General features: G+C 40.2%; 1 protein-coding gene across 26 annotated transcripts in view; it reads left to right on the plus strand.

Moving 5' to 3' along the window:
• The window catches only part of NCOA2 (nuclear receptor coactivator 2), a 138,922-nt gene that overhangs the window by 77,616 nt on the left and 46,580 nt on the right, over positions 1–14,726 (plus strand). For all 26 annotated transcript variants that reach the window (XM_083517199.1, XM_083517208.1, XM_083517218.1 and 23 more), the window contains 2 exons: positions 3,763–3,867; positions 6,928–7,100. In XM_083517199.1, coding sequence (XP_083373325.1) covers positions 3,782–3,867; positions 6,928–7,100 — 259 coding nt within the window. In that variant the 5' untranslated portion in view covers positions 3,763–3,781. The remainder of the gene's footprint in view (positions 1–3,762; positions 3,868–6,927; positions 7,101–14,726) is intronic.

Genomic DNA, 14,726 nt, shown 5'->3' on the forward strand with positions numbered 1-14,726 from the left:
TTTTGGAGGAGGCAAATCCGTAGGCATGCCACCTGTAGGCATTCCCTCCATAACACGCACAGACATTTCCCCTTACTTTCTAGGAGGAAAAAAGTGAGTGTTATGGTGCAAAAAATACGGTAATTGGATATACTACTTGAATGCCTCATTGAATCCTAGATCAACAGAAAATTAAAATATTTCAAGTGCAAAGGCTACTGTGGTTATATTTTATCAGACCATCCTCTTATTTGTTTATTTGAATAATTTATTTATATATTTGTTATCCACACTTCCACAAAAAATACATCAAGGCCTTATACAGCATATATGAATGAAATCCAGAAAACTTCAGCAAATACTTATTTGATTAAAAAGAGAAAATTCAAATTGCAGAGGTTTCACTAAAACATAGTTTTCAGAAGATGCCTGAACTAAGGGAGGGATAGTTCTTGCTGAACATCTACTAGTAGAGTGATCCATAAGGCACAGCCTGCTACAGTTACTAGCCCTAGTGAAGGTCACCTGAACCTAATGAGTGTGGGGAACCACCACAGGATTGTAACCTTAGGCCAGGCATCCCCAAACTCGGCCCGCCAGATGTTTACTACAATTCCCATCATCCCTGACCACTGGTCCTGTTAGCTAGGGATGATGGGAGTTGTAGTCCCAAAAATCTGGCATGTCAAAGTGCAAGTAGATAAATAGGTACCGCTCCAGAAGGAAGGTAAACTATTTTTCTGTGCGCTGCTCTGGTTCGCCAGAAGCGGCTTAGTCATGCTGGCCACATGGCCCGGAAGCTGTCTGTGGACAAGCCCCAGCTCCCTCAGCCTGCCTATAGAACAAGATGAGCGCCACAACCCCAGAGTCGTCCACAACTAGACCTAACGGTCAGGGGTACCTTTACCTTTACCTTACATTAGGTACTCCCTGCTGTTTTCATTTCTGCAATTAATGCAATATGTCAATTTTTTTGTTTAAATAATCCTGAACTTTAGGTGTTTTATTAAATTGTACAATGAGCCTTAACAGCCAATTGTCAAATTTAAGTTGAAGATGCTGAGTTTGTTATTGGTATGAGCTTTCGTGTGCATGCACACTTCTTCAGATACGAGTTGTATCTTACTATCCTCCATGTTGCTCAGTGGCTCATGTTTTAGCCTCAGAACAACTATGTGATGTTGGCTAGGCTGAGAGAGAGAAACTTTCCCAAGGTTACCAACTGAAAAATTAGCAAAAGAAAGTAGCAAGCATGTGTGTTTGTGCACAAAGAAAATAAACTTTAACAAATATTCCAAAGGGCAGTGGGGTCGACAGTAGCTTGAAAGGGAGAAAGCTAGAGTTCAGGTCCAAAGTACCGAATAAAAGACGCACCTGGATATAAGCCGCACCTTTAAAATTCAAGGGGGGGGGGGGAAAAGACAAAACCCGAATATAATCCTCTCCCTTAAAATTCCGATCTGGAAAAGGGCATGGGAGAAAGGGTTAAATACTACTTCCCCTAGAACCATTGCCATCATCTATTTCACCATCTCCAGGACTCTTTAACTTAAAAGAAAAGCATAAACCGAGAAAATCTGATCATGGCAGAGTTGCAGTCTTAATCAGGTCAGTGAGTCCAAAATCAGGTCATGGGATCAGTTATACACTACACCTATTTGGCAAGTGCTTTCATGCTATTATCACTGTTAAAAGCTACTGTTTGGAGCATATCCTGAATTTTGGTTACTCAAACAGACATAAGGAAATATTTTCTCAGAACGTTCAACAAGTGCTTTTATACAATAGTATTTTGAAAAATATATTCAGGTATCTTGAAGAGCTTGAAGTTAGTTGTTTAATGTTCAGTAATCTCCAACCCTATATTTAAATATTATTTTAGACAAAAATAGTTCGCTAGCTACTAAATGATGTGAACGTATCATATGTATTGAATGTTGCATCACTGTAAACTTTCAGTAGCTCTATGTAATTGGATTTGTAGATTGTTCTTTTTATTTATTTTCCCATTTTTAATCTGTCAGTTAATGCCAAGCTTTTTGGTTGAGAATATTTAACTCATTAAAAATGTCAGACTGATAAGCCTTCTTCATGACATGCTCGCTAGGAGGTAATATGATTTGGAAAAAGAACTGTGTTGTGTTTTTGATAGATCAGATATGTTCTGAAAGGAAAATGAAACAATAACTCCAGCATTTGGGAATTTGAAAAAGAAGAAGAAGAAAAGTCTGCCTCATTTTATAGCAGATGGTAGACTATCCCAAAAGTCTTCAGAGCCAAGGCACCACTGAAGGATGAAACTGCCCACCTGTGCCACATACACTGGAAATCCAGACTGTGTACACTCCTACATGAAGGATAATGTGATAATTAGTTATAACAGCAATGTGAATTTTTCACAGTAGACTGTAGAATTGTTATGCAGAACTAAACGAAAAACAAAATGCCTCTTCTGGGAAGTTTTAAGGAGGAGGAGAGTTTTAGAGAAAAACTCTACTGTAAGCAATTAAATTTACAACTGTGCACAAATTTCATGTTGGGTCATAAGTAGTCTTGCTTTAGAAGGATGTTGTTGTTGGCATCATCCATCTATCTCTAGAAACAATGGAGAAATGCGCCTTTGGGGTGAAATCAAACCGTTGGAGAGTTCCTTAGAAGGATTGGTTTAATATTAAATAAGCCTGCCAACTAGGATGCAGTTTATTGTACACTTTGTTATATATAACACAGTTGGTTGCTTCCTCAGCTCAGCTATGACTTTGGATAGACCTTTTTCTATTTAGGTTGCTAAATGATGCTTAGGACTACTAAGAGAGCTTCCTATCTTTGGGGATGTGTGTGTGTGTGATTGAGACTGTATGATTCATTCATTCCTTCTTTCTCTCTCTCTCTAACACACACACACACACACACACACACACACACACCTCCTCCATCCCTCCCACGATTTAGAACACATGGAAGCCTATAAAGAAATGACTAAGAATGATTTATATTTGCTACAAACTATTGTGCTTTAGTTCTTCCTAAAACCTGCAAGTATTGGTATTTTGTATAGATTTAAGTCATTCCCTTGTAAAAACGGCAATGTGTGCATATCTTTCTGGTGTAATTTAGATTTACGTATTTCCATAGTGCATAAAACTTAGACAGATGTACATCACCCCAATCAGTAGACTGCAAATATTTGTTTTAAACTAGCTTAGTAGAATCAGGTGGAAAGATGGCTTTCTTTTGACCAGAGAGTGTATCTCTTTAACTCCCTGGGGGCACTAAAGCAGTGGAAGTGTCCCTCCCTTATTTTTTGAAGCTTTGCTGTGTGGTTAATACTACAAGGAGAAGAGCTTGTAAACATATAATCTGTGTAGAAGACCTTAGAATAGCTGATTTCAGTTAAGGCAGGTCCCAAGATTCAGGTAAATATATAAGCAGCTGAAAGACCACACTAGTTGGTCCCGTATTTACTTATTTATAAACTGTTACATCCTAGGAGAAATAGCTTAGAAGATTTTCCAAGGTTCAGAAACAGTGTATAATGAGATCCTGGTTACCAAATTGCTTTAATTTTATCAGAGAGAAAGAAAAACTGTTCATTAATTGTTTTCTGATAGAACACCTCTGGAAGTTTAATGGAAATTTAAGGGGAAAATGTACGTTGTTTATTGAAACAAGCGGATTATAAAAGTGGTGGGGTACAAAGACTATCGAAAGCTCAAGTACTATGAGACTTATGGAATACTGTCTCTTTATTCTAACTGTTTTATTATGCTTTGTCTCTTTCAGTTGCTGATATGTGTTCAAGATGAGTGGGATTGGTGAAAATTCCTCTGACCCAGCCCGGGCAGAGTCAAGAAAACGCAAGGAATGTCCTGATCAACTTGGACCCAGGTTAGTTAGAATACTTTATAGAACCCCGGGAGCTAAAGGATTTACAGAAAAATATATTATTTGATTGGTTGGGTGCATATATTCACTTTGCCTTACCACTCTTTTAAGTCACTACTATAGATGACAAGTTATTTCATTTTATTGTCATTTCAAATTATAATACCATTTATTCTTTGAATTTTGTTTCTGGGGAAAGAAAAAAACAGTTTTGAGTCATCATCTTCCTGCTGAGGATGTATTAAGTCAGTTGAACCTTAGTTGCAGGGTTTGGTCTTTCAGTTTCTATAAAATTGCAAAGCTATTTGAAGTTACTAACTAGTGCCCAACTCCTTTATTCAATCCATTGTCCATCGACTGTTTAATATTACTTTCTAAGCACACATAATCTTAAATGTTTAGCAGGTGTCAATTGAAAAATAATGCACATCTTTCACCATGAAGTCTTGGAAAGTCTTTAGAAGTTACATTGTCAAATAGACAAACTTTTGTGGTGTGATATATGTTTGCTGCATGTGGGCCGAGCGCGGGTGGCGCTGTGGTCTAAACCACAAAGCCTAGGGCTTGCCATTCGGAAGGTTGGCGGTTCAAATCCCTGTGACAGGGTGAGCTCCCGTTCGAAAGTACGTCAAAGTGAAACCAGATAAATAGGTACCACTCCGGCGGGAAGGTAAATGGCGTTTCTGTGCGCTGCTCTGGTTTCGCCAGAAGCGGCTTAGTCATGCTGGCCATGTGACCCGGAAAAACTGTCTGTGCACAAACGTCGGCTCCCTCGGCCAGTAAAGCGAGATGACCACCACAACCCCAGAGTCATTCGCAACTGGACTTAACTGTCAGGGGTCCTTTACCTTTATACACACTTCGTACAGCCCATATTTTTGTCATCGTAAGCTAGATAATGGGGTGTTAGAATAAACTTGCCTCTCAATTAAAAAATTCTGTCGGACGTACATGTAGTTTCAGGACCAGGAAGGAAGCATGTCTCCCTATGCAACATACTCTTGTCAAAAACTGCAAATCCCAGAGGTGCTTAGTTCTTACTGGCCTTTCCTGTGAGGAGACACCTCTTGTGATGAGGGTGTAATAATGAGCTGGCAGCAAGAAAGAGGAATGTTCAGGTTGCTGGGTCTGTGGAAGCACAGCTGCTCTCATAGTATTTACAGGCATCAGAACATATGTGAGTAAATGGCTTAGGCTTCTTGGCTCCTTAGGGAAAATATATTTAAAGCCAGGGCATACATAAAGAAAACAATGAATAATAGAGGAATAGGAACTGATGGTAGATCCCAGGATCAAGAAACAGTATCTAAAGGACATTTTGTCACTTGCATATAATAAATATATGCACCTGCTATACAACCTTGTCTGAATGTAAATACAAATAATGCAGCCAGAAAGGTATGAAGCTTAGAGAAAGGGAACTAAATAAGCTAAAGTACACTAATTAGTACACCCAGTTTTTCAAAATGGGATAACGGGGCTGTCACAAGTTTGTCCCAGGCTCAGAAAATAATCTCCGTAAAACACCATGTGTGTAAATGGCAATAAAACATCTGATAGTTACAGCAAACTCATTTTCCCAAGTGGTATCTGCCTTTATGTAGAAGAGCAAGGGGAGAGCTCAAAGGTTTGCAGATAAACAAACTTTGTGGGTGGAACTTAAGAGGGAAGATGCACCAAAACAAGCTGAATTGAATTCTGAGCATGTTCAATGGGCACCCAGCACTGTGTGTCTGTTTAGGGGGGGGAGAGTGGGAGTATCATGGAAAAGGTTGTGGCTGGCTAGAACCCTGAGCAGGAAGATGGGAGACTGGGTTTTTTAAAATTTTTGACTGTTAAATAGCCCTTGAAGACTGAATGGTTGATGATTGGCCACAGAATGCAGAGTGCTTGCTGTGGGCAGGAACGGAAAATCAGGGGTGGAGTGGAATATATTGAAAGAAGGCAAGGATAAGTGGATGGAATACTGAACTGAACAGGAGCCTTGCACTCTGCAATATTTTGTTGCTGGTTCCACTTGTAAATAAAGAGTTAAGACCAGATTTGCTAATGATCCTGGAGATCTTTGCTTTCATCAGCATCATGTGACTTAACTCACAGCAACTCTAGGAAATGAGTGATCTATTTTGTAGTCAGCTTTGGCACTGTACACCTTGCTGCTCTGGTTTCCTTATAACACTTGCTCTCGTGTTAGGACAGGTGGCCAAATCTTTTGTTCTTACATCTTTTCTTTCCCTGTAAGCAACACTGTGTGTATGCTACACACACACCCCAAGTTAAAATCTGTGTCTAGAAAAGCTAAATTCTCAGATGCATGTAAGTTATGTCAATCAAGCAAGTTATGATACCTTTAGCCTGCATAATCTGCAAATCTTGAGTAAATAAAAAAAGAGAGCCACTTTGAACTCTTCACCCTGGGATTCGGATTCCACCACTACTTTTGATTTTTGTCCCTATCATTGCTTTCAGATTCTAAATTCTTTGCAGCTATGATATGGTTGTGGAATTGTAGCCTTGCCTTAGAAGTATATGTAATACTGTACAATGGTTTAATATTCCCAATTTGCAATTGAAATATGATCTTGGGTATTCTAGTTTAAATCATCTCCAACCCTAATTTGAATGTAAGTAGTGGATTCAAGAATCAACACATTTAGAGCTACCTTCTGTCCCTGATATTTGGTGGATTGTTTGTGAATTCTTCAGGTGATGGTGTGAAGAGGGGATCATCTTTGGGGACTCTGGAATCACCATATATAAACCTGTCAGCTGGTAAAGGAGCTTGGACAACTTTACAGTGATGTTGACCATTATTCCATAATTCAACGGTTACCCTTAAAAGCTGTATATGTGCTAAGAAGTAAAACTTTTGAGTAGCATGGATGTGTGGTTAATCCTTTCCATATTTCCATATTTGAAAGTGTGCTCTAAAATGAAATATATCTATCTGAGAAATGGGAGTTGGTTGTTTTTCTGCTTTTTGCCACTTTAAATTAAAATGTATGTTTTCCACATTTAAAAAAGGTGCCAGTTTTAAAAAGTCTGACCTTTTTTTATTTTCAGTCCTAAAAGAAGCACTGAAAAACGTAATCGCGAACAAGAGAATAAATACATAGAAGAGCTTGCAGAGCTGATCTTTGCTAATTTTAATGATATTGACAATTTTAACTTCAAACCTGACAAATGTGCAATCTTGAAAGAAACTGTGAAGCAGATTCGTCAAATAAAAGAACAAGGTAAGAAGAATGTTTTCAAGTGTCCGCTTTTATAAACACATGAAGTGGCCAAAAGGGGTAACAGTATGTCTGTGACATTTCTGTGCAGAAACAAAATGTATACAAAATAAAATCAGAGTGACCCATTCACAACAACAATCATTGTGATAACACTCCGTCTAACTGCCCTGTGCTAAATAGTAGTAATAGCTAGATACTACGGTTACAGTGGGGACGCTGGTGGCGCTGTGGGTTAAACCACAGAGCCTAGGGCTTGCCGATCAGAAGGTTGGCGGTTTGAATCCCCGTGACGGGGTGAGCTCCCGTTGTTCAGTCCCAGCACCTGACAACTTAGCAGTTTGAAAGCATGAAGTTCAAGTAGATAAATAGGTATTGCTCCGGCAGGAAGGTAAACGGCGTTTCTGTCCGCTGCTCTGGTTTCGCCAGAAGCGGCTTAGTCATGCTGGCCACATGACCCGGAAAAACTGGACAAATGTTGGCTCCCTTGGCCAATAAAGCGAGATGATTGCTGCAACCCCAGAGTCGTCTGCGACTGGACCTAATGGTCAGGGGTCCCTTTACCTTTTACGGTTACAGTGACAATGATTCATTGGTATGAATATGATGCTCTGCATAGAATTGTCACTGCTCTGCTACCCCTTGTATTTCAAGACCTTTTGGGCCCATTATTTATTTTTATGTTTGTAGGTAGATGCGCATGTCCCAACTAAGGCATATTAGTGCAAACTAAGGGCAAAGAAGTAGGCTCTATATGGATAGTTTGGGTCCAAAATGGTTTTCCTTTGCTGTCAATGAAATTTGGAATTAACAACCCATATATGTATGAAGACTTCCGTAGAAGGTTGAAGCTATTGCAAAGGTGAAAACTCAAGCATGTCACAATCTGTGTAGCAACTGTGTAGCAACTAGTGCTGTGTAGAATCTGTGTAGCAACTAGTGTTATATATTTTATTTAAAAATCTGAACCCAGGTGACAGATATGGTTTGCAGAGGAATAGCTTCAAAGTAGCTGAAAGTAGCATGTTGTAGGACAAATAGTATGCATGTTGTGGGACAAATAAATGCTTTCTTCCACATATGCAACAATAAGTTCAGGAATGTTGTTGTTGTTATTATTATTATTATTATTATTATTATTATTAAATTTCTATACTGCCCTTCATCCAAGGATCACAGTGTGGGTTACAATATTTAAAACACAAAAATACACAACATAGTAGCAAACAAAAACAATGTTACTGGAAGTGGAATTCAAAAGGCAGAGTTATTTGGAGACAGGTCTCCTCCGCTAATAGTCATTCCCTGTTCCTTCTTTTTTCTTTCCTTCTTTTGCCAAGCGTGTGAGGAAATAACCTATTGCTGCAACAGGGGTGCTTGCCTGTGCTCCTTTATTTATGATAAAGCTCTTTAGTCCATACAGTAGAAGCCTGTGAAACTTGTGCGGGCTGCTAAACCAGTCATCTTAGTGCTGTCACTGCAAAGCGACATGACAATGATGGTTGTTGGCAGCACTTACTGCCCAGGCTGTACTGCGATGGGGGTCATTGTGCTCAATCCTGTGTATTTTAAAAAGCAGCCACTACCTCTTTAGTAATTGAATTTCCTTTAAGAGAAATCATGGCTGTGGAATAACTTCTTTCTCCTATGTGTTTTGTTCTGCGTTTTAGGAACTGTAGGAGTTGGCCTTTGCCTTCTAGAACCCTGGGTCTTAGCAAATAGACCTTGCTGCTTAGTGCTTTGTGACTATTCATTATACATTTAGATCATCTGCAACCACTAGACTTTTATACCTATTCTTATAAATAGGGGTGGGAACAGAGTAAGAACAGGCTCTCCACTGATTACCTTCCTAGCCCAGCAGAAACCTAATGAAGAATCAGAATTATCCCTCAAATGTACTGCATGAGTCAATTGCACATGAATATTTCCTTTGCCCCCCCCCCAAAGTGTAATCCTGGTAGTGAGGGAAAGTGCGCAGTGCTAGTTCATGGGAGAAAATTGTTGGCTTAGGGGAATTGAGAACACTTCCTTTGCCTTAGCTGGTGCAAGGAGCTACTAGGTAGAATAACACTGAATCCACTGAAAGCCGTTCCTACTGTTTCCCTTCGCAGAAGCTTTTTATTTAAGCACTCCGCCTTTCTTGCCAGGTTCTGGAGCAATTGCATGAGGCTCCCATGAGATCATGCAAGAGCCTCCAGAGCCTGGTAAGCAAGGGTCCCCCATTCCCTTTCTGTTCGTTTATTTATTTAATTAAGTAATGGTGTTCTGTATAAATCTGCAGTCAAGTAAGCAAAGGCAGTGTACGTTGTGATTGCCCTGTAGTTCCCCCATTCTTTATTATCATGCTGTATGCTTGACATAGATTGGAAGCATCACAAATATGAATAAACATGTCTGTACAGCATAGTAAGGTCTCTGGTGTTGCAGTTATAATCACAGCGTGTAATTCTGGCCTGGAAAATTAATAATACATTTTCTGTATTTACTTGCGTTGTTTTGACTCAGGCCATGAAATCTGTACATCATCTGCTCCATACTCTGTAAATGCAAGTTTACTTGTCATTCTAGCCTCCCTGACTTTTAAATGTCACAGACTCCATTGCTTTCCTACTAATTCCAAGTCTGCTGATGAGGATCAATGATCAGCATGTTAAACATGCAGCAGGGTACTGCCTGGTTATCAAGAGGGTGATGAACAATCTAGCTGTTAATGCTCACATTACAACTGTCAGCTTTCATTTTCAAAATAGGCTTATACATCAAGCACTGAATTATGTTAACCATTGTGCTAATGATGTATATGAACTTGACAAAGAAAAGAAGATGAGCATTAATTGCAAGAAATTATTGGTTTGCACAATTCTAAAAAAACGCTTAGTAGTCAAAGCATGCCCCTTGGCTGTGCTGGTGGTTCTAAGGATTTCACAAACCATTCCTGGATACCAGAGGCTTAGGTGGAATCTACACATATATAAAAGATGCTGTGAAAATGCTTTTTAAAAAAAGTTTTGAAAAATATATTGAATTTCCCATAGCTCACTGTCTCCATCTAGTGTCATATTTGTATATTGCACTTTATAACACACTTAAAATGTTTTATTTGCAGCTGTATAGCTAAGTCCTTATTTGGGAGAATATTTTCTTCATGCAGAATAAACTTAAGGGTGCTGCAGAAAATAACATGTTGTGCAACGGAGTAACTTCGCAGGGCAGTGGTGCCCTTTGTATTGATCTTAACCCACTCACCCCTATTAGCTTCTCAGTCCATCTATCACCAGCACTTTGATATTGGGTTGATCATCTTTATCAGGAGGAATCTGAGATCTACAAGGAGCAAAATATCTAGGATTACGTCTGGTATTTTTTAAGTTACATATTCTTTGTGGAATGTCATATATGCATGCCTTTGCGCAATGTCTTACATCCTGACAGAGTTTTGAAACAGCAGGCTACTTCATTCTCTTATATGGAGATAAGAACAATGTTATAAGTTGCAATGTCTTTGGTACTAACATAAAAATTGCTAACGTGTTTATCTCCCCTCCTTCAAAAAATCCTCCCCACTCCTTTCTGGGTCTGTGAAGTTTCTGTGCCTCACCAAATTATGGGATCAACAACCATGTTCATAATTCCGAACTATATGAGTTGTTTATCTCCTTTTCTTTGAAGCACATGTGTTTCTCCATCTTAAAATGTAATGTAGGGAAGACTTGTGTGTCTGCTTTTAAGCCAGAATGCAAAGGACCTAACATGTTTTAGCGTGCTGTTGTTTCTTAGAACTAGACATGTCAACCTTTCCTGGGGCTTTTAGTATTTATCAGGAGCTTTTGCTGGAGTGACTAAGTGCAATCTGAAACATATTTACTCTGAGGTAAATCCTAGTGAGTTTAATAGGACTTATTGCAAGCAAGCAAGCAAGCGATGCGATGGATGCTTAGGATGGAACTGTTTAAAACGTAATGCATAAATTGCCCTCATCTTGCCAAACCTGGTGTATGTAGAACTTAGGTCCATTTTATTATATCATGTTGAACAGATGCTTAATGTGCACATACATGAAGTGGCTTTAATGGATTGTAATTGCTTTAAATAAGTAGTTTCAGGGCTTCAGTCATGAGAAAAAAATAGTGAAAGAAAACCATGTTTGAATACGAGAGTGTGGTTTTGTTTTCTACTTTCAGGTTGATTGGCTTTTTATTTTAGTTCTCAATTATGATTTTGAGAGAAAATTGTGCTAAAGGTTTTGTGTCAAATATCTAGTTAGGTTGACTTTACAGCTTCCTTGCCTTGAAAGTTGCTAATTTCTTAACCATGTAAACTGCATTTTGGTAATACACATTTTCTGTTTTTCTTCTGGAACTGGTAAAATGAAATGTTGCTGTTGTAAGTGTGAAATTATAAGTGGCTTTACTAACATTGGTGGAGTTGTATAACTTGGACACTGATTGTCTTGTTGGATGCCTGAATTCCTTTGTTAGAAGCAATCTCTGAGTTTAGGATAAATGTAGCTTTGATTCTATATCTGAGGGACCTATTGATTTGCTGCTTAACAAGACCCTCTGCTGTCCCTCAAGAATGGAGAAGGTTCGGTTTCTTTCATGTTGATTATGGCATCTCTGTAGGCCAAATATTTGGATTTGTGATTCCATACAGCTGTAACAATGGCTGCCTACAAGCTATGGTTTGCAGATTTTGAGCTTCTTCCCCCCACATCAGCTGGGTTCAGAATGTAACTCCTGTGTAAATGGGGAGTTGTCTGTATACCAGGGAGCCAAGCAGGTTACATGAAGTGGGAAAGGGTGTTCAGCGGCAATTGTGTCAACAGTCCAAACCATTCAAAAGTTCCAGAGGTTCACCTGGGCTTTTAACAGGAGCACCAGTCATATCAGCTGGAAAATCCCTCAGAGCCACCTGGAAACCTCTTGGACCCATGTGAGGTCTCCGTGCGAACTAGAGCTCTCTGTGTGCATGGTTCTAATCCTTGTAGAAGCAACCCAAAGTCAGGATGAGGTCAGCCTTTCAATGCTGACTTCATCCTGACTTTGCTGTAATGCATGAAAATCAGTTACAATTTCAGTTCAGCCTCAGTTTGTTGGTTGCCACTAGCATGTAGTACAGTAATTGCATCCTGATGAGCAGGACTGTTGAATTCACAAATGGAATGCGGTACCACATGGACTGCGTACACAACTGCCCTTGTATCTTAAACATCCATTTGTGACACGATCCTGGAGTGAGAGGAGCCCTTGTACAGTGGCTGTCATTTTCTTTGGGCCTCTGAGCTTGCAGAGTCCAAAAACAAACTGCAGCTAGTCCCTGCACAGGGCTCTGTATGTGGGAAGAGGTGTGCAGAGTACTATTTGTTGCTATTGCTTGCTGTAGGCGCAGAAGACCCCGCGATCTCGCATGAGCACTGGTAGCTCACAGAAGTAAAAACTGTAAGAGAAGGAGGGATAAGGGAGCAAGCACTGGCAAGGGCAAACAACTGGCTCCTTAGTCTCTGTTCACAAGGATGTTCTGGCCGGTTGCCTTTGTTTAACATGTAGCAAAGTGCTGAGCAATAAAAATGTTCATAGTAGCTGTCACTGACAGTGCTTCCCTGTTGTACAGGCAGTGCTACACTTGAAGGCAGAGCCTACGAGACCTTCCTTTTGCTGCCTGACAAAAGATGCTATGTACTCTGTTCAGTCCGACTCCCTTGTGTTTATTTCTGTTGGCTCTGCTGCATACAGTATTGTTGCTTTCCTTTTGTTCTTGCATTTCTGTGCTTTTTGTAAAAGGAGTAGCAAGTCTTCCAGTGAAGCCAAAGTGAAAGGGACATAATCTTAATGACTCTGAGCTTCTACCAGTCATTTAAGCACCATGACCCTAGTCATCGGTGATTAAAATAGCATTTTCATAGCTTTCTGTTTGATGGTGTGGTGCTCATTTCAAAACAACTCAGGCATTCTGAGGCAAAGTGAAGAAAAACCCTACAGAATTGGGTTTTAAAAGAGCTTCTCTATTCAGCTTACGTTCTGTTTATTCTTAAAAGGTTCTGCCATTGAAGTGATGCCGGAAACTAGACAATTCACCTATCAATTTGCACAAGAAAATATCAAGAGTAAATTTTATTTTAGCAAGTTACTTTTCAACCATTTCTAGGAGAAATATTTTGAGTTCTATATGGACTGATATGATTGAGGGCCATCTATGAAGATGGAAGTATGCTATGTTGTAGAAAATGGAGGTTTTTGATTTTAAGAAATGTCACATCCTATTATAGAGAAATGGCATAGTAGAAACCAGTCCCAACTTGGTTGCATTCATTTCAGGGTGCTTTTTTTTATTCCTGGAGAAACAAGAAATAAATGTGTTGTACCGTAAGACCTTCTGCTTGCAAAACATGTGATTTATCATTGAGTTGCGATCCATTTCACATGCATACTTGAGTGACAAATGGCCATCAGTTGAGATTTAAAAAATGTGATATACTTCATGGTCACATACTCAAAAAAATTTCCCCTTGTACTTTGCACACCAAAATGTAGCCTTAGGCAAATTAATAATAAAGCACACTTCTTCCACTTTGTAGGGACTGAAGGCTAAAGAAAGAAATATTTTTAAAACTACACATGATGGACGATGTGACTAAACAGCATATACAGTCTAAAGATATCATGGTTCATGTTGAGAAAAAAAATCATATTTAATTAGCTGTGGAACATTTGTATTCATGCCTTCAGTTTTTAAAACTATTCAGAGATCTGATCTGAGGATTAGTGGTTTCATACAGTTCTAACAATGGTTTCCTGCAACCTATGTGTCAGGGAACTGCCATCAGAGCATCAGGTGGTGGAGGGACTCAGGCAGGATGAAAGAGACTCAATTGCTGAAGCAGGGACCAGCAGGGGGAGGAGTGGGTCTCTGAGGGAATGCGAGCAGGAGGGAGGGCTCAGGGAGGCTTCCAGCGAGAACAGTGGGGAGGTATCGGAGTCTCCCATAGGCAGACCCACACCTCGCAGGAAACTGTCACGCCGTGAGTCCAGGAGACGCGTTTCCGTTAAGGAACTTCTTTGCTGGAAACGCTTCCGCAGACAGCCACTGTCGGACTCTACTAGTGACTAGAGCAGACATGTCTGAGGAGCTCCGTCACACACGGAGGTTTGTGGGGTCGCACAAACTCTGAGGGAGCACGTTTTCACGCACAAGCAGCTAATCAAACCCTCACAGCAGTCCGACAGTCTTTGTACGCTGCCTGTGCAAGAGAAGGCATCATGAGCGAACCAACCGGAACCGGAGGAGCAGGGGCTGGAGCTGGTCCAAGCTTGGAAGATAGATACCGAGCGTTGGAGGTTCAACTGGCCCTGCAGACGGCGAGGTTGGAGGAGAGAAGGGCTCAGGATGCAGACAAGAAGGGGAGAGCCACGCAATTCCCCAGAAAGGTACCAGGATTGGTGCAAAAATTTGGGGGGGACCCCAAGGACTACCATGCTTTTAGGACAGAGATGCAATATGCCCTTAATGTGCAGTTCGATGAGTTCCCTGATGAGGAATCGCGAGTTGCTTTTGTAATTGGGCATCTTGAGAAAGGGGCTAGAGACTGGGTTCGACCCCTAATGGCAACGCACAATGACATACTAAAGG

The sequence above is a fragment of the Podarcis liolepis genome, assembly GCF_965112155.1.
Source record: "Podarcis liolepis genome assembly, chromosome: 8".
Classification (NCBI taxonomy): domain Eukaryota; kingdom Metazoa; phylum Chordata; class Lepidosauria; order Squamata; family Lacertidae; genus Podarcis; species Podarcis liolepis.